General features: G+C 33.9%; 1 protein-coding gene across 1 annotated transcript; it reads right to left on the reverse strand.

Annotated features, from left to right (window-relative positions):
- Positions 1–2,519: 2,519 nt before the first annotated feature.
- On the reverse strand, positions 2,520–21,401 carry LOC107558723 (calcium/calmodulin-dependent protein kinase type 1G-like). The gene is made up of 14 exons (XM_016242392.1): positions 21,341–21,401; positions 20,623–20,725; positions 17,070–17,106; positions 16,236–16,362; positions 13,620–13,731; positions 12,412–12,457; positions 9,950–10,073; positions 8,870–8,945; positions 8,567–8,679; positions 8,383–8,461; positions 6,465–6,552; positions 4,613–4,950; positions 3,276–3,374; positions 2,520–3,183 (listed from the first exon to the last, which is right to left on the reverse strand). The coding sequence occupies exons 1-13, from the start codon at positions 21,399–21,401 to the stop codon at positions 3,308–3,310; spliced, it is 1,371 nt and encodes a 456-aa protein (XP_016097878.1). The 3' UTR covers positions 2,520–3,183; positions 3,276–3,307.
- Positions 21,402–22,892: the final 1,491 nt, after the last annotated feature.

The raw sequence follows: 22,892 nt of genomic DNA on the forward strand, positions 1-22,892 counted from the left end.
AACTCAAACTCGTCAAGCTATAGCAAAAAAAAAAAAAAACGGTTCAAAAGAGCCATTCATTTTCAATTTTCGATATCACTTGTAATGATTTAGAAACACGTAGTGATGGGTAAAACTGAGTTTTTCTAAACTCCGAATCAGTTCAATCTTTGCTCGCACACTGATTCACTGTTTCGAAGTGCTCGAATCGGATCGCGAATCTTTTGATTCAGAGCGGGACTTAAAGGGTTAGTTCACCCAAAAATGAAAATTAGCTTGTGTTTTACTTACCCTCGAAGCATCCTAGGTGTACATGACTTTCTTCTTTCAGACGAATCCAGTCGGAGTTATATTAAAAATTGTCCTGGCTATTCCGAGCTCTATCATTGCAGTCAGCGGGTGTTGCAGTTGAACAGTCCACAAGTCGTCAAATAAAGCTTGCGCATTCATAATAAAATGTGCCGCAGACGGCTCCGGGGGATGAATAAAGGCCCCCTGTAGCGAATCCATGTGTTTTTGTAAAAAAATATCCATATTTCAAAAGTAATAAACACTTTTCTCTCACTTCTGCTGACTGTCAAACACTGAAGCGGTTCCGGCGGATGACGTAGCACGTATGCGTTGCGTGATTAGTGACGAATGCCGGTCACGAATTAGAAGTACAAACCGAGGATTTGCAAAGAAAAATGTCAGAGTATTTCGATATATAAACCAAGAAGAGACTGGTTTTCCTTTGCTAAAGTAAGGAAACTTTGCTTCCTTTGCTTCTGTAAACAAACTCGCGAGACTAGCATGTCTCAGAGGCGTGCGCATGCGCATACGTGTTGCGTCACCCGCCGGAACCGCTTCAGTGTTTGACAGTCAGCGGAAGTGAGAGAAAAGTGTTTATTACGTTTGAAATATGGATATTTTTCTTTAAAAAACACATGGATTCGCTACAGGGGGCCTTTATTCATCCCCCAGAGCCGTCTGCGGCACGTTTTATTATGAATGCGCAAGCTTTATTTGACGACTTGTGGACTGTTCAACTGCAACACCCGCTGACTGCAATGATAGAGCTTGGAATAGCCAGGACAATTTTTAATATAACTCCGACTGGATTCGTCTGAAAGAAGAAAGTCATGTACACCTAGGATGCTTCGAGGGTAAGTAAAACACAAGCTAATTTTCATTTTTGGGTGAACTAAAAAGTTTTTCTAAACTCTGAATCAGTTCAATCTTTGCTCGCACAGTGATTCACTGTTTCGAAGTGCTCAAATCGGATCGCGAATCTTTTGCTTCAGAGTGGGACTTAAAGGGTTAGTTCACCCAAAAATTTCAATTAGGCTGTGCTTTTCTCACCCCATAGGCATCCTAGTCGGAGTCGGCGTTGAGGTCGGCGTTGTGCATGCGCCAGTGAGTCTCATGAAAACCAATGTTTGTTAACAGGAGCAAAGGACGCAAAGTTTCCTTACTTTAGCAAAGGAAAACCAGTCTCCTCTTGGCTTATATCGAAATCCTCCGACATTCTTCTTTACAAATCCTCGTTTTGTACTTCTAATTCGTGACAGTTGTTTTGTTTTGATCTCTCCGCTGCGCTTCTGCGTTCGTCACTTCTGAGTGGCACATGCGCAAAGCTGACCTCATACGTCATCCGCCCGGAGCTGCTTCCGTGTACAACTGTTGGCACAAGCTAGATTAAAGTGATTATGACGTTTTGAATATGAATATTTTCTTACAAAAACGCATCAATTCATTACAGGAGGCCTTTGTTCACCCCCTGAAGCCGTGTGAGTCACTTTTTTTATGGATGGGCGCTTTTTATTTCACTTCTTTGGGACTGATGCACTGCAACACCAGCTGAGTGCAATGATAGAGCTTGGAATAGCCAGGACAATTTTTAATATAACTCCGACTGGATTCGTCTGAAAGAAGAAAGTCATATACACCTAGGATGCCTCGGGGGTGAGTAAAACACAGCCTAATTTTCAATTTTGGGTGAACTAACCCTTTAAGAGCGCATATCGCGAATCTTTTCTGATTAATTTTTTTATTGAACAGTGCAAAAAAAACCAAGGCAGTACAGTTATAAAACAAAAGAAAGAAAAAAGAAAGAGTATACACACAGATACAAATGTGTTTCCAGGTTTTTTTTTTTAAGTAATAAACGTACACCTTGAGACACAACTAGATAACCTACAGCTCTGACTGCTTTAGGATTAACAGAGCTTTGGATAGTTTTTATATACTTGTCTAGATCAGCTAAATTAAACAATCTGACCAAAATTGTTGTGTGGGTACATTGCCAAAACAAGTGAATGACATCTACCTCAGAAGAGTGACAAAAACGAAGTGATGTGTGAGGGTTTATTGGTAAAAATATTGCACAAAGAATAAACAGTAGCAGCCTACACAAACATAAACCTTTTCTGTAGTTTAGAGGACACTTAATTATAATCTCTTACAAGATAATTAGTCACAATTTACAGTATTTCTAACAGTAAAGTTCATGTCTGTCAGGAACAGTATTATAGTGCACAAAACAAGGGCTTACTATGATGGTGGGAAAAGGCGTTAAATAATTTTATCTGTTTTATTATGACAAAAATATATAATGAATAAACATACAATAACAATTTCTGCATTAGAAAAATAATCATTCACTCTAGTTAAATTACCAAAAAAACAGCAACTATTGAAAAAATAAAGAAAAGCTGGAATCTTATTTCTTACATAATCTATAATAATTACAGTTTACAGTGAAGCAAAAGTGTTTTACACATGTGAATTACTACAGTACACATTATTGCACATTACAAACTAGCCATGCATCACATGGTATATGTACAAAACTCTCAATACTCCTTACACAAGTGTCCAATAACACGGACCCCTGCTCCAGATGTTTGAATACAAAGAGATTAATTGACCTTGATAATGCAAATCCGTTTCCTCAAGGGAAAATACAAAGTCTGAGGTTCAGCACCTAACATGTAATGTTTCTGCTTTTACAGGGATACTGTGTCATTTGCAAGTGTGTGACAGGCTGGATTTGTTCTCTGCATGTGTGTGTGTGTTTGCTGGTTTGGAGGCACTCCCCTAAACTTCAATATTTCAGAACAGTGCGGGCCGGTGGCCAGCTGTTTTGCCAACACTCTTGAGCAGGACAGAGCAGCAGAACCTGCCCACAGAAAGCAGCCAGGGGCTGAGTGAAAGGTCACAGATCTGTAGCAAGCATGAGAAATAATGGCATTTAGTATTTTCATGTCAACATACATTTATAATATGCAATGGAAAATTTAAGCAGTCATATTTACCTGTCAAAATCATGCAATGCCAAAGCAGCCAATCACATGACAGAGCAAACGCCAGTCTGCAGGTTCTGCCCGTTACGATTGGAGCTTCTTTTTGCGTACCTGAAGAATTTTAAGTCATTAATCAGAGCACGTATGGAAAGAAAATCAATACTTAATTGATCAAATCAAATCCTGTCCCACATTTGTCCTGTTTTACTTAAAAATATGCAGATTAGGGAAGTAAAATATGCTGTTCTTTTGTTACTATTTACAAAAATGTTGAATTAGCTTTCATTTTAATTTTAGTATAAGTTTTAGTAATGTTGTTATGTGCTTTTGTCATATATTTCTTTTCAAATATATCTTTTTGGTTTTAATTTCTTTTTATTTCAGTTTTAGTTTTAGTACTTAAGCTTATTTCTGTTAGTTGCCAAGGCAACACTTCTAATTTTTGTTGAAGTTTTTTTTAAGCTCATGTAATATTTTTATTTTATTCTGGCTTTATTTCAACTAATGATTAAAAAAGTTTTAGTTAACAATAACAACAATGAAAAAAGGGTTATGTGCTTTTGTCATTTTTATTGTTTTGGTGGTGGTGGTGGGGGGTATATTTTTATTTCTATTTAGCTTTAATTTATTTTTATTTTTATTTCAGGTTTAGTTTTAGCAATTTTGGTACTTACTAAGTAACCAACTAAGTGAAATACCTTTAAATTCATCAAAAAAAAATTTTATTCATTTTATTTCAGCGTTATTACCTAAAACAATTTTGAAAAGTTTATGTTTCAGTTAACAATAACAACACTGAAAATAGGTTTTAAATAGCACATTAACTGTAAACTGTTTTTGGTGAACTAAAACACTCACGATGTCCACTAATAATGTTAGTTGAGGTTTCTTGCACCAAAAACATCATAATTTAGTCTTACATCATTATTTTCCACCTTCTCTCTAACCAGTCTTTCTGCTACTGTCCCTTTAAGATGTAAATCACCTCTATCATGATTGGCTAGCCTTCTCGAATGTGAAATGAGTAACAAGGTCACTGCTAAGTAGCTGGAAACTGTTCTTAGTTGGTCTCCCAGACAGGTCAGACTGGTCTATTGGCTAGTTTTACAGCATCTTGGCCAGATTGGAAGACCAGTTTAAACCAGCTTTTAAGCATTTTCTTTCTTTCTTTTTTTTCAGAAGGTATGTAAATGTACAAGGTCATATGTTAATGCTGTCATAACTGTGACCTTATAAAAATGGTGGCTTCTGTATAACACATTTTCACAGCTTAATTATCAAACTTAGAGTTTTCGTTCAAATTATCAAACAAAGGTCATGTTTTCCATAATTTACACACAAATACATACCCATTTAGGTCCGCTGGCTGCGAGTGATACACATGTTTGCTCTTCTCTGCAATGGTGAGGGTCCCGACATGGGTGGTCTCGCTGTGACTGACCCGGACCGGGTGATACTGACTCTTTGACTCGGTGGAGCCGGAGGGCACGCTCATCTGATTGCTGGGAATGTTGCCGTTTGGTTCTGGGGTCTCAGCGAACAGCTTCTTGCGCACGGATTCAGGTGTGGATGTTGCGATGACCTTGATCTCAGGCACAGGAGTCTGTTTCAGACGGAGACAGGCCTCAGAGTGGGCCAGCTGAAGTTTCTTCATGTGGTGAATGGCCACTGTAGCGTTGAAGGCTTGCTGGAGTGACGAGATCATGATTTCAGACAGTCAGTAGAGCGCAGGAAACAACTAAACAAGCTGTTTCAGTTTAGCACCTAATCTTTATAGTGAACTATGAAGTCAGATGAAAAACTACCAATGCATTTTAATGGTGCACAAAAATTGAAATGTTTGGCTATGTAAGCAAAGTATGCAAATTTCACTGTTTGGATAAAATAGCTACTTTTGCCCTAATTTGCAGCATACAAACAGAGCTTACTGCATTGTCTCTCAAAATGCAGTGCACTAAGCTTGATCTTCAATGACCAGTTTTACAATGAAATGAAATAAGTAGCGATTATTTTCATATTCAGTATATACTGCACAGTATGCACTTAGCAGTGTGCTAATAATCGATCCGTTCCAAATATAATGGCTATTAAAAATATTTATAGATGTTATGCAATATGCGCTGCTGTTCAAATATTTGGGCTTAGTAAGAATGTTAATGTTTTTGAAAAAAAGTCTCATGCTCAAGAAAGGTGACGTTATATGAAATACAGTAAAAATACAGTAAAACTGTAATATTGTGAAATATTATAACAAATTAAAATAACTGTTTTTATATGAATATATTGTAAAATGCAATTTATTCCTGTAACGTAAAGCTGAATTTTCAGCATCATTATTCCAGTCTTCAGTGTCACATGATCCTGCAGAAATCATTCTAATATGCTGACTAATATCTAATAATCATTTCTGATTATTATCAATGTTGAAAACGACTGCTTTTTTTGTTTAGAATATTTGTGGAGAAAATGTGATACCATTTTTTTTTCAGGATTTTTGACGAATAGAAAGATTAAAAGAACATTGGTTTGAAAAATTGTAACATTTTAAATGTCTTTACTGTCACTTTTGATCAATTTAATTCAGGTTTGCAGAAAAAAAAGAATACACTTCTTTAAAAACAATTAAATTGGTAATGTACACAGTCAAATTTTTTTTTTTTTAATTGCATGTGAAAGAGAAAGCATAAATGTTTTAAGAGTATGCTTTTTCTCATCAAGTTGCATGTTTGAAATAAAAATGGTTATCTTAATTTATTTTTGTGTTCGAATGTGTTAAGATTTGGTAGCTTATATCACTTTTGGTCGTAGTAGTAGAAGTTCAAACTGAGTGTGTTGCATTGCATTGATGTGCCACATCACAAATTCACATTCTCTGGAAAAATGTCAGAGTTTGAGTTCATTTCCTCTCAACATGGTAGCCCCCATAAGAAGGAGACCCATTTTATGTCAAATAAATCTGGCAGCTGATTTGATTAGGAGAAAATACTTTAGCACTGCTTTAAATGTCTCAAAACTGGTCTGTTCCAGATATTCACACAGATGGAGCAATTATAGGCAAGACGGGTGACCAAATCAGCCACTCGTATTTAAAGCCGAATTGTGTAATCAGTCCAGAGGTCATCTGAAAAAGCCAACTCAGACTAAACCACAGGAGACACACTCTAACCCGAGAATACACCGAGTTATGAAACATGACCTTACCTTCCACTTGGACTTGGCAAAGTTCTTCTGGATCTGCTCGCTGACGGAGTGGTAGATGTCCTGACTCCGGGCCGTCTTTCCTATAATCCTGCAGGACAAAGCTGGATTTAAAACCAGAGCTGGTGGAAAACAGAAGGATTTTGTTTCCTGTTTTAACCAATCCCTAAGACAGAAATAAGTTTAGTTTGATCTAAACAGTTCTTGACTGTGGGAATCTCTGGTTCCCACACTGTTTCACAAAAAGACTGTTTCTCCTGCACAGCTATGAGATTAAATGAAGAGCAAATGGAGACTTTTGCTTAAGTCTGAGAAGAAGAAAAAAAGACCCACATAACCTCATATGCATGCATCTCATCTAAAGTTTCAGAAGAGATGTTCAACATTGTCTCAAGACTGTGCTCAGATTCGCAAAGTCTGGGATATGAACTCAGTGTGTCTCATTAAATGAAGACTGAGTGATTGTTTTAGTATTATTTTTATGCTATTATAGTATTAATATTGAATATGCTTTTATTCGTTTCATTTCTCATTTTAATTTAAGTTTGAGTCATTTTGTCTTTTTTTTCAGATTTACTAGTTTTCCTGTTTTTTTTTTGTTTTTTTTAAAAATATATTTATTTAGCTTTATCTTTTTATTTCGGCTTTAGTCATTTTAATCCGTTCCAAATATAATGGCTATTAAAAATATTTATAAATGTTATGCAATATGCGCTGCTGTTCAAATATTTGGGCTTAGTAAGAATTTTTATGTTTTTGAAAAAAAGTCTCTTATGCTCACCAAAGGTGCCTTCATATGATCAAAAATACCGTAAAACTGTAACATTGTGAACTATTATTACAAATTAAAATAACTGTTTTTATATGAATATATTGTAAAATGTAATTTATTCCTGTGATCAAAGCTGAATTTTCAGCATCATTACTTCAGTCTTCAGTGTCACATGATCCTTCAGAAATCATTCTGATATGCTGATTTACTGCTCAAGAAATATTTCTGATTATTATCAATGCTTTTTTTGTTTAGAATATTTTTGGAGAAACTGTGATACTATTTTTTCAGGATTTTTGATGAATAGAAAGTCTCTCATTTAGTGTGTCTCATTAAATTAAGACTGAATTATGAGTGTTGTTTTAGTATTATTTTTATACTATTATAGTATTAATATTGAATATGCTTTTATTCGTTTCATTTCTCATTTTAATTTAAGTTTTAGTCATTTTGTCTTTTTTTCAGATTTACTAGTTTTCCTGTTTTTTTTATAAATATTTTTATTTAGCTTATTTTATTTCAGTTAGTTGCAAATGCAACATTTTTTATTGTAGTTTAAGTTTTCCATCTAATATTAATTTTTGATTTTATTTCTGCTTCATTTCAATCACCAAAAATATTTTAAGTTATTTTAAGTTTAAACTAAATGTTTTCATCTAATATTTATATTTTATTTCATTTTTGCTTCATTTCAATTACTGAAAATAATTTGTACACATTTTAAGGCTTATTAAGTTTTTTGTTTCATCTAATATTTATATTTTATGTTTTTCTGCTTCATTTCAATCACCAATTTTTTTTAAATAATTGTAATTTTTTTTAACTTACTCATATTTATATTGTATTTATTTTCTGCTTCATTTCAATTACCAAATATTATTTTTTATATTTTTTATCTAATATTTATATTTTATTTCTGCTTAATTTTCTGACCGAAAGTTACGTTTAATAGTTTTAGTTAGCAATGATGACATTGCAAATGATCTGTGCTATACGATCCATAATTTGATAGCTTTATACTCTTACTTTGTATCAGCAAGGTCTCATTTGTGTATTTCTGACATGTCTGATACATAAATGAAACAACAGAGATCTCCACTAAGGCTCATAAGATTTAAAGAGCACTAAATCTGTCCTATGATCACTCACCAGGGGTGTCTGAGAGCCTGTTCTGTGTCATAACGCATTTTAGGATTCTTCTGCATCATGTTGCGGATGAAGTCCTTTGCTAGAGAGATAATAAAGATGCATGAAGTTAAAAGCTTCGAGTTACAGCAGTGTTTTACAGAATCACATGAGATGATTTAGCAGTAGGGAAGTATAGGATGCTGACCAGACTCAGAGATATCATCCCAGAAGGGCGAGTCAAACTCATACTGCGCCTTCATGATTTTGGAAAACAGACGAGTCTCGGTTTCTTCATAGAAAGGAGGATATCCACAGAGACTGTAAAGATACAGCAAAGTAAATAAATGCAAACTTCCAGCAGGGGGCGCCGTGTTAATTAAGAACTAGGCATCCGTTTATCACTCTCTGTAAATAGCAGCGCTGTTTAAGGTCCTAAACTCACTTGTGGAGCAAATATAGTACAAAAATCAGTTTCTTAGAAATGACATCCCTACTAGGAATGACTTACAGGATGTAGGTGATGACTCCAATAGACCAGCAGTCAACGGCTTTGCTGTAAGGTTTCTGGGCCAATACTTCAGGGGCTGTGAGGAAATACAGATTATTAGAAACAACATGGTTTTAAATAGACCTTGTTTATTGTCTTAAATGTCCTTGGATTTATTGTGCAAGATCATAAGTGCATGTTATTTGCAAAACAAAACAAAAAAAAGTTGGTTTTTAATCAGTGTTGTTGTTAACTACAAATAAGTGTGTGTGTGTGTGTGTGTGTGTGTATAGGGCTAGGGCTATACATACACTAAATTTACTCAACCTTAAAACTGGAATAAAATAAAGCTAAGTAGAAATATTACATTAATAAAAATATTTTTAAAAAGCACTTAAAATTTCTATAAAAATTTAAAATAATAACGGAACATATAAAAATAAAAGCATATTAATATGTTAATAAATAGTAGAATAAATCAATTCTAATCACAGTACACTGTAAATATAATACAAAATAACACTTATTTTTTTATAATATTTAATCAAAATATCTACAATTGTAACAAAGTAAAATAAAAACTGAAAATATTAAAATGAAAGTATATCAATATACGTATAAATACTATATACATTAATATTAATAAATAATATAAATAATACCAAAAGAACACCTGTCTTCAAACTTTCTATCAAAATGCCCCAAATTTAAACTAATCTTACAATAAAAACTCAAATGATAAAATTAAAGCATTAATATACGCATAAATACTAAATACTGTAACAGTTAATAATATTAACATGTTTTTATAATCTATCTTACTCTGTCTTTTCTGCTGATGCAACCAGCACAGTTTTATAAAATAATATGAACAAATACTAATCCAGCACATGAACCACTCAGAGCACACTACAGCATTTCCCACTGAATACTGACTGTGTGTGACACTCAGAGAAACATCACATTACAGAAGGTGAATATTTTGTGAAATTTCTATCAAAAAGCAGCTGTGTATGCGGCCTTTCAGATTTACCGATGTGTCTCTTGTGCTTTGACATTCACTGGCTGTTTAACACCCCATTTATTTGACATCATTCCTACCGACATATCCTGGAGTCCCGCAGGCCGTGGACATGATGCCATTATCCTCCAACTTAGACAGGCCAAAATCACTGATCATGATCTTGGAGTTTTCATCAGGGCTGTAGTAGAGCAGATTCTCTGGCTCATATAATTCAGTAGTATTAATTGTTTAATACTTAAGTAGTATTATTCATTTATTTTATTTCAGTTTTAGTTTTAGTTTTAGTTCAGTTCTAGTTTTTTTTTTTTTCCAGTAATTTTAGTGCTTAAACTTAAACTGAAAAAAACAAAAAACAATAGCAAGCAACCCTAGAACATCTTTGCAACATCCTAGAAATTAATCAGAGCACCATAACAAATACGGAGGAAAAACTGACTCTGACATACTGCAGACAATTAAAAAATGTATTTAAGAAACTTGATTTTACAAACTAATTTTGTAAATGGGTCATTTGGTCAATTGGGATAAAGATTACATGTGAAATCCCTTATGCAATGAAAACAGTAATGGCTTGGGTTTCCAGGTGCATTGATAAACACAGGCCCGCAACCAGGTCAGCTGGCTAGGTTACAATTAGCCTGGGATTGGACGAATAAGACAGTCTTATCTAGGCTATAAAGAACGCTTGCTGAGATTACATGTGCTATCACTGGTTTAGCTGCTGCAAATCTGCATATTATTCAGGTAATACTCTTATCAGTGTTTAATAGCTGAACTTTTCCCATCTGTATTTTACACAGTGAAAATCCAAATTTTAAACAGCATCTTTGTGTTCACTATCACTTAAAAATATAAGAAAAAAACATAAAACTGCATAAGATATAACTTAACAATAAATAGTGATGGCAAAATTTAAAAAAAAATTACCTTTCATTAAAAAATTACAAAAAAATAATTAAGATTTAAAATAATCAAATTAAGTACATTATATGCTAATTAAGGCAATACACTACAGTCAATAACTTTTTTTACTTTCTATTTTTTGGAACTGGCCATTTTTGAGGCTTTTTTAAAAATGAGTCAAAACATGCTAAATAGACTTTTAAGTGTTTATTTTATTGCACTACATCTATTTAGGTCATTTTCTCAAAATTAGTTTTTTTAAATTTTTTCAGTATTTTTTTATACAATTTATACACCATTTTATTCCTATTTTTCTAACTGTGTTTACAGTATTTTCCGATTTATGGAGTGACGAAAAAAAAATCCCTTTTGTAACTCTACTCTAAAATGATTTTTGGAAGTTGTAAATAAAGCTTATTGGAGTACATTTGACAAGAAATTCAGTATTTCAACTTCAAAATGTTTAATGTTTAATTCAATGTGTTACTTGCCATTTCTTTGTAAATATTTGTGAAATACATTAGCAATTTCTGAGTGAAAATTTCTTTTTACATCAAAAAAAAAAGATCAGATGTTCAGATTACCATTCTGAAAATGTATGCAAATGAGCAAATATTTAATTAGATAATAGACTTGTTTACAAATAACATTCATGAAAACTTAAATGCAATTATTAATGTAATCAATCAAGTAGGAAGGTATAGTCATATTTATTCATTTGTACCCTATTCATGGGGTGCCTTGCCTTATTTCATGAAAATAATAGAGTATAATAATTTGCAGTATCAAAGCAATAGACAGCACATTGCAGGCCATGTCCGGTAGATTACCGCAAATCTGTCTCCATCCCGTTAGCCATTCCCTGACACCCGTGATCCCTGTTCTTGTCTGCCAAAGCGATTAACACACTCCGGTCTGGAGGTGTCTTAACCTCTGCTTTACCCTTGATTCACCTACAGACCAATACAATGAGAACGACAGCCGCAGGGTGACCTGAACGCTACACTCTCAGAAAAAAAAGGTACAAAAGCTGTCACTGGGGTGATATCTTTTCAAAAGGTACAACTTTGTATCTAAAGGGTCCATATTAGTACCTAAAAGGTGCAATTTTGAAAAGGTACTTCCACAGTCACTGCTTTTGAACCTTTATTTTTCTGAGAGTGTACAGACTTAACTGAATAAAACTCAACATCAGCCAATCAGATGTTTGGCTGAGACATTCCAATCCCACAGTAGCTGATAATTTAAGTCATGAATGGAAACCTGAACGGAAATCAAGGTCCCAAATAGCTGTTTCTGACGCTTGTGCTGTTCTCACAGTATCTGTCTTCAGGGACAGGGATCGCTCTACAGTCAGCAAAGACAATGTACAGCTGCTCATGTCTGCTGAGCTCACTGTCTAGTCGGCTTTCTTTCAACCGATTTAGGACAGCAGGGCCGGATCACTGGTGTCTGGTTCACCGTCTGAGACCCGTCGCGTTGCTCAGATGGGATAATGGACATTTAAACAGCTTATTCACAATCTAAATCATAATTCATGTTTATTCAAGGTGAGGAAGGCGTCGACAAACAGAACCATTTAAGTCATGAATGGAAACCTGAACGGAAATCAAGGTCCCAAATAGCTGTTTCTGACGCTTGTGCTGTTCTCACAGTATCTGTCTTCAGGGACAGGGATCGCTCTACAGTCAGCAAAGACAATGTACAGCTGCTCATGTCTGCTGAGCTCACTGTCTAGTCGGCTTTCTTTCAACCGATTCAGGACAGCAGGGCCGGATCACTGGTGTCTGGTTCACCGTCTGAGACCCGTCGCGTTGCTCAGATGGGATAATGGACATTTAAACAGCTTATTCACAATCTAAATCATAATTCATGTTTATTCAAGGTGAGGAAGGCGTCGACAAACAGAACTGAAATAACGTTAATCTGCCTCCTATTGGCTGAGCAAACTGATAGTCCCGCCTACAAACTGCAATTGTTTGTGCTCATGTTGAAATGATCAATGTTTCATTACAGACCAACAGTGATACACTTTTCAATGGAATCGGCCTCCAAAAGGTTTATGCGTATTAAACGTAGATAAGACAAATATTGTATAAAGTCACATAATTCACTAAGCTATTTTCTTGATCAAATTGCTACAAATCACAACACAAGACTGAAAATATTAAGACACAGTTAAAGCTGAATGCTCATGAGCTTTTTCTGAATGAAGCGCTAATGCCGAAGACCTGAATGCCAAGCTTGTAAAGCACTAAAGGCCAGTGTAAACCCGGTAAAGTTGGGTAAACAGGCATTTACGGGGTCAATCCTTCACCGGCTGGGTGAGCAAAAACAGCTTTCTTGGAAATGTCTCTTTAAATTTTTGAGAAACAAAAATGTGCAATGGCAACTTTTTAGTGTACTTTTTAAAAACTGTATTACTTTAACACTTTAAATTATTTTATGCATTTATTTATTATGGGAAGTACATTTAAGCAACACTGAAAAACTAATGTAGGATTTAAACTCAGAGATTGCTAGTAAAATTCACAAATAATTACAAAGAATTGTAAATTATTATTGTCTATTAAAAATATATATATTTTTAATGAAAATGTGATTTACAGGTTTGCAGGTAAATGTACTCCAACATACTCCAATAATCCTTGATTCATTTACAACTTCGAAAAAACAATTTTTTTTACAGTGTACTTTGTTAAAATAAAATTGTACCTCTGACATAAATTCCGTCAGGATATTTTTACTTCCAAAAACTAAAGCTTACCCTATTGACAAAGGTATGTTAATAAACCATTCCCAGCTTTTCAAATGAATGATAAGAAGAAGGAATTGTGTACTTACGATCCGAGCACCTCCATGAATTCAAACACATCCTGGATGTTATCCGTGCTCTTTTTCCAATCATAGTTGCCCTCCTTTCGGCCCATTTCTGCGTGAGCTTCTACAGGGATTTCTGGAGAGGATAAAAAAAAGAACATAAACGATTTACAAAGTGACCAACAAAGACCTACGTCTATGATCTGTTCGATCTGTTTGGAAAAAGTGAGTAATAATTCAAAGCTTTGTGAATATACCTTTACTTTTAGCCAAAACAATCCCAAATATTCCTAATATTCCTATACTAATCGGGTTTTGGCTGGTCAGTGTACAGACTCGTATATGTGCGTCTTAATGCTGGAGTTTAGGTGACTTTTATGATTGATGCATGGCACATTTGTAAAGGAAATATCTCTGATTCTATTTTAACTGGAATATCTATGGAGTTTGCAGGTGGATTTTGTCCAATCTACACCCTTTGCATGTCCAAACCGGATATAAAGGTGTCCACAAGCATCAAATGTTTGAATGCATTTAATAAAGTCATCATCTTCAACAAAACACATCTAGAAAACTGAACAATCCATCAACTGCACACAAAGACAGCACAAATGGCGAAAGCTGGAATGACTGGTTATTTTTCACCATGTTTATTTTGAGGTTTCTTCATAAAAGGAGTTCAAATATAAATACAGATTTGTCTTCCGACATAAAACGACTTCTCTGGGATTAGCAGTACTGAGTTCTGGTAAGTCTTGCTTTCATTCGGCTTATATAACAGGTTAAAGACTGACCTTCTGGATCGACCTTAAAACAATTCACTACCTGAGTTCAGAAGGTCAACTGCATTTTATAACTTCAAAAGCCATAAATATCATCAGTTTGCCACTAAACGTGTCGCTGAGTACCCCAAGGTGGAGAAAACCCTATGGAATGGAGTATTTTGTAGACTATTAGTAGACTGCTCGTAGACTGCTTAATAAACAAATTAGGTAACCTAAAGAGAAAAGGAACATCCAATTAGGAGGCATGAATGGACTACAGCTCTCAAAGAACACAAGGACTCGGGTGAACTCACATAGTTGCATGCAGCCATATATCATCACTGCAATAAACAATATCTTTGCAGAATTATGATAGAGACTGGTCAACAAACAAATAAATAAATAAAACTAAAATAAACAAACATACATACATTAAAATGAAGGCATGTCAATTTGTTATGAAATTCATAAAAATATTATCTGTAAAATTACAAATATATTAATGATTCAAATAAACATGAATTGAAAATAGTTTCAAATGAAGATAACTGTTTAAAATATTCATTTCATTTAAATAAATTTGACAACAAATGCATTTAAGTAATCATTTTTAAAATTACAAATACATTAATAACTCAAATAAAATTAAGATACATATTTAAAACATTAAATTAATTAAATTATAAATATATTAATAATTAAAAATACAAAAATTTAATTAATATCAATAATTAAAAATGTAATTCATTTAATAAAGTATAATAACAAATTACAATAAAATTTAATTGAATTAAAATGCATAATAATTTACAATAAAACCACATTTAACAAATATTTAAAATAAAACACAATATTTTTTAAATAACTTTTTTCTAAAAGTTCAAAACAAACAGAACTCCCACTCCATTATACTCACAATTTCATATAATATTTACAATATTTCACAGAAAATTCTAACACTACCTTGACAAACCTATAGTTTTCAACGTAAGATTGGATTACTTTGCCTACAGATCCCTTTTCTACATAATTTTCCCATTCAAATGACTAACATTAACTGGACATAACAGTCGACTCATCTTTCCCGTTGTTTTAAATGATTAAATTCTAATATTAAAATGCATATTGCAATGCACAAAATTAAAAAAAAAAAAAAAAAAAAGTTCAATGCAAAGATGTTGCATTACACTTGCAGTCTCTCTTTGCTCACATAAAAAGAACATTCTGAACTTGCCTGGCTTTGTCTTTACCATGCAGCCCCTTTAATGTGCGTCTGTGGACTAACCACTCATATATCCATACCAACATAAACATGCAGCTCAGCACGCATCATTTAATCATGCAGCGCATGTCCCGGTGCGAGATGCCCCATACACCTCCGTGACTGACGACGGGATCTAGTCTGTTCATGCACAAACCAGCCTGCACCTTTAATGTGCACGTGATGCATTAATTAAATGATTAAATTCTAATATTAAAATGCATATTGCAATGCACAACATTACAAAAAAAAAAAAAAAAAGTTCAATGCAAAGATGTTGCATTACACTTGCAGTCTCTCTTTGCTCACATAAAAAGAACATTCTGAACTTGCCTGGCTTTGTCTTTACCATGCAGCCCCTGTGGACTAACCACTCATATATCCATACCAACATAAACATGCAGCTCAGCACGCATCATTTAATCATGCAGCGCATGTCCCGGTGCGAGATGCCCCATACACCTCCGTGACTGACGACGGGATCTAGTCTGTTCATGCACAAACCAGCCTGCACCTTTAATGTGCACGTGATGCATTACTTAATCATCACTCACGAAGTGCATTCTGATGCATGCATGGGTGATTCTTTTACAAACAGCCAGTTTTTGACCTTACCTTCAGGTCTGTAACAACTCCAGCACGATCTCTGTCTCTTGCAGAAATGATCAAGGCTCAAGCAAGGACAGCAGTGACAAAGAATGACATGCGAGGAGAGAGTAGGCTGCGCAGATCTCAACGAGACCTGTTGGGCCAGTCAGGATAATCTCACAATACACAGCGCGACACTTCCTCCTTTAATAGGCTTGAGCAAATCTCAGACGGGAATTTTAGCCGTCCTGCTACTGAGCATGTTACGACATTAAAGACCAATGTCTACAATAAAAATAGTAAATATTATTAAAATGTTTATTTTGAATGTAGATTTAATAGTTCACTGGCAGTCAAATTTTGAACAAACCTACTGATTTTAAAAAATTTGGGATAAACTTTTAATTGCATACATAGATACACTATACAACTATGCTATACGTAACTATTGCATTTATTATTATTTTTTAAATAGTGTTAGTTTACACACACACACACACAAAATAGACTTTAGATATTTATATTTTGATTCTAGATTGAATAGTTTACTAGCAGTTGAAAGTCTTGACACACCTACAGATTGATTGATTACCTATATTTTGGAACTATATGATAATAAAATATGATTACAAAATTATATTTTGGATCTAGAGTTAATTTAGACACCTACTGATCATGTGTTTTTGTTTTTACATAAAGTTTAATATATATTGTAATATAATCTATAAATATTATTATATAATAATAATGATTATATATATATATATATATATATATATATATACTTAATCATCACTCACGTGATGCATTCTGATGCATGCATGGGTGATTCTTTTACAAACAGCCAGTTTTTGACCTTACCTTCAGGTCTGTAACAACTCCAGCACGATCTCTGTCTCTTGCAGAAATGATCAAGGCTCAAGCAAGGACAGCAGTGACAAAGAATGACATGCGAGGAGAGAGTAGGCTGCGCAGATCTCAACGAAACAGACATTTGCAACGCGTCCGAAATGCAATGATGCACATTCCTGTGCAATTAATGCAGTGTGATCGGTATGCAAAAATCTTTCATATGAAGTGTGCATTTAACATGCAAATCACTCACGGTCATCTATCCAAGAAAAGTTGATTTCTTCATCAATTGTTGCGTGCACTCAGACAATAAAATACACTTTAAATTACCGTGCTCATGCATTGCATGCAAATATAATTAGTTGCAATAACTGCACGTCAACATGAACACTGTAAATTAAAGTCTGACCTGTTTTTAGCAGCCTCAGTCTCGTCTGATCTCTGTGAATGGGACAGGAATCGGCTTTACTCGGGTCAGCGTCCCGTCCTTTAACTTACCTAGAGGCAAGTGCGCAAGAGATGCCCCGCTCTGACTCTCCTGCCAAAAGCCCGCAGCAGTCTGGACAGATTAAGTCCGTCGAGAGGCGCACAAATAACCAACAGGTTGGAGATTACATGAGCTGTCGATGAAGGAGGAGCGGATTCTCAAGGTCTCTTCTAAATGACTGTCTACATGTGATGTCATCTAAATGCAAAAAAAACTTACTGTAAAAGCTGTAGTTGCCAGCACCTTGCAATAAATATGTTTAACTAACGTTACACTGAACGGTAAAAACTGCTAGCCTATATTTAATTTACTAATGCATGCCATCTAAAGTGAGACAATCTGTTTTGTACGTGTCTTTACCAATTAACAAGGTTAAAATATCACTTTTTATAACTATATATATATATATATATATATATATAAACTATGGTTACAAATGGTTCAATTGGCGGTAGCCATTGACTTCCATAGTATAGAAAAACAATTGAAGTCAATAGCTACCATCAGCTGTTTGGTTACTTACATTCTTCAGAATATCTTCTTTCGTGTTCAACAGAAGAAACAAACTCATACAGGTTTGGAACAAGTGAAGGATGAGTAAATTATGACAGAATTGTCATTTTCGGGTGAACTATCACTTTAACCAACATGGGGTTTTCAATTGACTTATCAATATCAATATCTGGTTAGCAGGAGCAAAGTTTTAACATTTTATGAAAGCATGTAGGCCTACTATGTAAACAAAATTGCTTTTAAAAATGTATACTGTACTAAACTGGCTGTCAGTAGATTTTAAAACGGACACTATAGGTGAACCATAAAAACATGGTGGACACTGCATGAACACATTATCTGACAATAAACCAAAGATCATTTGTGTGTTTTCTGAAAATGTGAGTGTGTTTGCATGTGCAAAACTCCCACGCTGCAATGCCATAGCACTGCTTTTTGGTTGCTAAATTGTATTCAGCTATTTATTCTATTTATGTGAGTGATAGCAGTGGTAATCCAGGTCACTTTTCATACCAGATTTAAAAGAAGAGCCAGACAGTTCTTAATAAAGCAAGACAATGTAGATCACTTCTGCACAGCATCATCAGCAGGAGGAAGAGTATGAGGCAGCACTCATGTACTCGTCTCAGTGTCGTTAGAGTGAGTTTATGGGATTTCTGAAGGCTTTAGTAAACGCACACTGTCTTTTTGAATCACACGTTTAATCTGAAGCCACCCAAAAGTCATTACTAAAATGAAACCGCTCAGTCACTTGTGATGGGCTGCATCAGTGTTTTGGTTTACAGCGTCCCCTGAGCTCAAGGGTGAGGTTATTGCATGCTACCTGTTGGGCCAGTCAGGATAATCTCACAATACACAGACACTTCCTCCTTTAATAGGCTTGAGCAAATCTCAGACTGGAATTTTAGCCGTCCTGCTACTGAGCATGTTACGACATTAAAGACCAATGTCTACAATAAAAATAGTAAATATTATTAAAATGTTTATTTTGAATGTAGATTTAATAGTTCACTGGCAGTCAAATTTTGAACAAACCTACTGATTTTAAAAAATTTGGGATAAACTTTTAATTGCATACATAGATACACTATACAACTATGCTATACGTAACTATTGCATTTATTATTATTTTTTAAATAGTGTTAGTTTACACACACACACACACAAAATAGACTTTAGATATTTATATTTTGATTCTAGATTGAATAGTTTACTAGCAGTTGAAAGTCTTGACACACCTACAGATTGATTGATTACCTATATTTTGGAACTATATGATAATAAAATATGATTACAAAATTATATTTTGGATCTAGAGTTAATTTAGACACCTACTGATCATGTGTTTTTGTTTTTACATAAAGTTTAATATATATTGTAATATAATCTATAAATATTATTATATAATAATAATGATTATATATATATATATATATATATATATATATATATATATTAAAATATTTTAAATATATGTATGTATATATATATATATATATAAAGATTTTCAGCTACAGATGATGATGATGTGTGTGCACATATGTACAGTATGTATATCTTTTTAATATAATTATGTAAAATATTTTAATATTATTTTCTTTTTAAAATGTACATATGACCATCAATATAATATAAATAACTGTCTACATAAAAGTAGAGAACAATTTAATATTTGTATTTGAATATATTGTAATATTAAGTATTTTTTCATATAAATACTAATTATTTTAAATATATGAATCAGCCAGTATTACAAGTAGATAATACTCTTATTTTACAGAATTAAACAGTTTCTGGACAACTTTTGTCTGTGCAGTTAGAAAAAGTACCAACAGTTATTCTATTCTATTGCACATTATAATGTTTTGATGCCTGATTTCACTACTTGAAAACAAGTACCAAAAAAAGGTACCAAAAAATTCTTCAATCACAGATATTTCAGCATGTTAAACTGTAGATTGGAGCTTTATTGAGCTTTTTTTTTTCCATTTAAAAAAATGCTAAAACTGTAGATCTACAGATATCAACCATCATGTTGTTGATCTACATTTCTTTGGCTGCCAATTACTGTATACCTATATCAGCCAAAGTAATATATATAGTATCTGTGCATCGCTATGCAGAAGAAAATCTAAAGAAATCTGGCATTATATTTGTATGTTACCACTATGTCTATGTGGTAGTTACCACTATTCTGTGTGGTGAAAGCTAACATTAACCTGTGCCGTACTCAGGTCACGTTGAGCCCATGCGGTGATTGTCTATAAAATAAGATTAAAATGTATGAATTTATATTTTGGAACTACAGTTCATTTAGACACATTAACTGATTATTTATTATACATTTTATAATAATTAAAATAATTCCAGAAATTTACAATTTCTAAAATTGTAAAAAAAAAATAAAAAAAATTTTATGATCAAATTTATAATTTGTATACGTACAAAACTAATTCCAAGCATTTAAGCCTTTACATCGAATTGTTTTTTTTAGAGCATGTGAAACAAATTTTGCCAAAATGTCCAAACTTTTGCCTGGTAGTGCACATTGTATTAGCTTACCTTTGTGATGCTGTTTTTTGTTGACCAGTGCTTTGTGCTGCTTGATGAAGTATGATGGCATCGCTGGCTAAACTGCGTCCAGTGGCAAACGTATGCATGCTACCTGTTGGGCCAGTCAGGATAATCTCACAATACACAGACACTTCCTCCTTTAATAGGCTTGAGCAAATCTCAGACTGGAATTTTAGCCGTCCTGCTACTGAGCATGTTACGACATTAAAGACCAATGTCTACAATAAAAATAGTAATTTTGAATGTAGATTTAAAAGTTCACTGGCAGTCAAATTTTGAACAAACCTACTGATTTTAAAAAATTTGGGATAAACTTTTAATTGCATACATAGATACACTATACAACTATGCTATACGTAACTATTGCATTTATTATTATTTTTTAAATAGTGTTAGTTTACACACACACACACACAAAATAGACTTTAGATATTTATATTTTGATTCTAGATTGAATAGTTTACTAGCAGTTGAAAGTCTTGACACACCTTTATAATAATTAAAATAATTCCAGAAATGTACAATTTCTAAAATTGTAAAAAAAAATTAAAAACATTTTTATGATCAAATTTATAATTTGTATACGTACAAAACTAATTCCAAGCATTTAAGCCTTTACATCGAATTGTTTTTTTTAGAGCATGTGAAACAAATTTTGCCAAAATGTCCAAACTTTTGCCTGGTAGTGCACATTGTATTAGCTTACCTTTGTGATGCTGTTTTTTGCTGACCAGTGCTTTGTGCTGCTTGATGAAGTATGATGGCATCGCTGGCTAAACTGCGTCCAGTGGCAAACGTAACGCTCTCAGGAACGCCAGTGGAAGTCTGTCTTATGTGCGAGATGTTGTCTCATGTATCCTGGGAGGAACGATGAACCTGGGCGAGACAGTACTCTCATTAAAACACTCTGTGTACGGTGTTGCCATGGTGGGGAGAGGAAACATGGCAGATAACCGGACATGAAGATCTCTAGATGCTTCTGTTTCAGGGAGGGTGATTTGCGTAAATGGGAATACAAATGTGGAGACGAGGAACCTGTTTCCACCTAAGAGGGTTTCACAGAGGGTGCGAATCACTTTCTCACAATCCAGTGCAAAGTAAATGAACTGACAGTGTTTGCTCCAGATGTTGCGCATTACCTATACTAACATCTACAGTAATTACACAGATCGACTAACCATGTAGACATGTTTTTCTGCCAGATTCGTGTCTGAAAGTGTTATGACCCTTCTTCTCAGGTTAGACATGATTTTTGTGTGAATTATATCAATGCTACATGATATCAAAATGGCTCTGATGATATCAATTCTTCACTGAATATCCACCAGATTTGAAATCAAATTATAAGATGGAGCGAACATGTCGAAAGTCTTTAGGGGACCCCTAATGATGTCGAACGTGACCAACAGAAAGGGAAATATATTTCTTTGCCCTGCACAACGTCTACCAAGGATGGGATGGTGGTCATGCATAACAGTGATTTCACCCCTGTAGCTCATTTCTAACTGATGGTTACAGTCACTTTGTGCTACAACAGTCCCAAATCTTTTTCTCTTTATCAGTAAAACACCTAATCATCTTCACAACGAGACACATTCACCTGATAAACAAGAAAACTGTGTAAGATATCACGACTTGTTTCCAGAGAATATTTCTTTCCCACTTAAATTGACTTATATTCAATATAGCCATGCTGTACATTCCCTGAAATTATACTTTGATATAAAAGAAATGAGAACATTTCTGACTAATACATTTGGGATTCTTATTGATTCAAGTTGTAAATGAACAAAGATTATTGGAGCACTTTTTATAAGAATATACTATTTTAGTGTTTCTACTTAAAAAACGTTTAATTCAGCATGTTACTTGCTTTCTAATTAATTGTGAAATTTACTGAGCAAAAATTGTTTGTACACCAATAATCATTTTGTATTTTTTTAGTATATACAGTATATAACATACTACTGTTTAAAAGTTTGAGGTTGAAAGAACTCTATTATACTCACCAAGGCTTCATTTGTTTGATCAAAAATACAATAGAAACAGTAATATTGTAAAAATATTATTATGGCTATTTTCTATGAATATATTTTAAAATGTGATGTATTTCTGTGATGCAAAGCTGAATTTTCAGCATCATTACTCCAGTCTTCAGTGTCACGTGATCTTTCAGAAATCATTTTAATATGCTGATTTGCTGCTCAAGACATATTTCTTATTATGCTGAAACTGCAATAGTGAGAGTCATTTTTTTA

Source organism: Sinocyclocheilus grahami, unplaced genomic scaffold (assembly GCF_001515645.1).
Source record: "Sinocyclocheilus grahami isolate Dianchi unplaced genomic scaffold, SAMN03320097.WGS_v1.1 scaffold657.1, whole genome shotgun sequence".
Taxonomy (NCBI): Eukaryota; Metazoa; Chordata; class Actinopteri; order Cypriniformes; family Cyprinidae; genus Sinocyclocheilus; species Sinocyclocheilus grahami.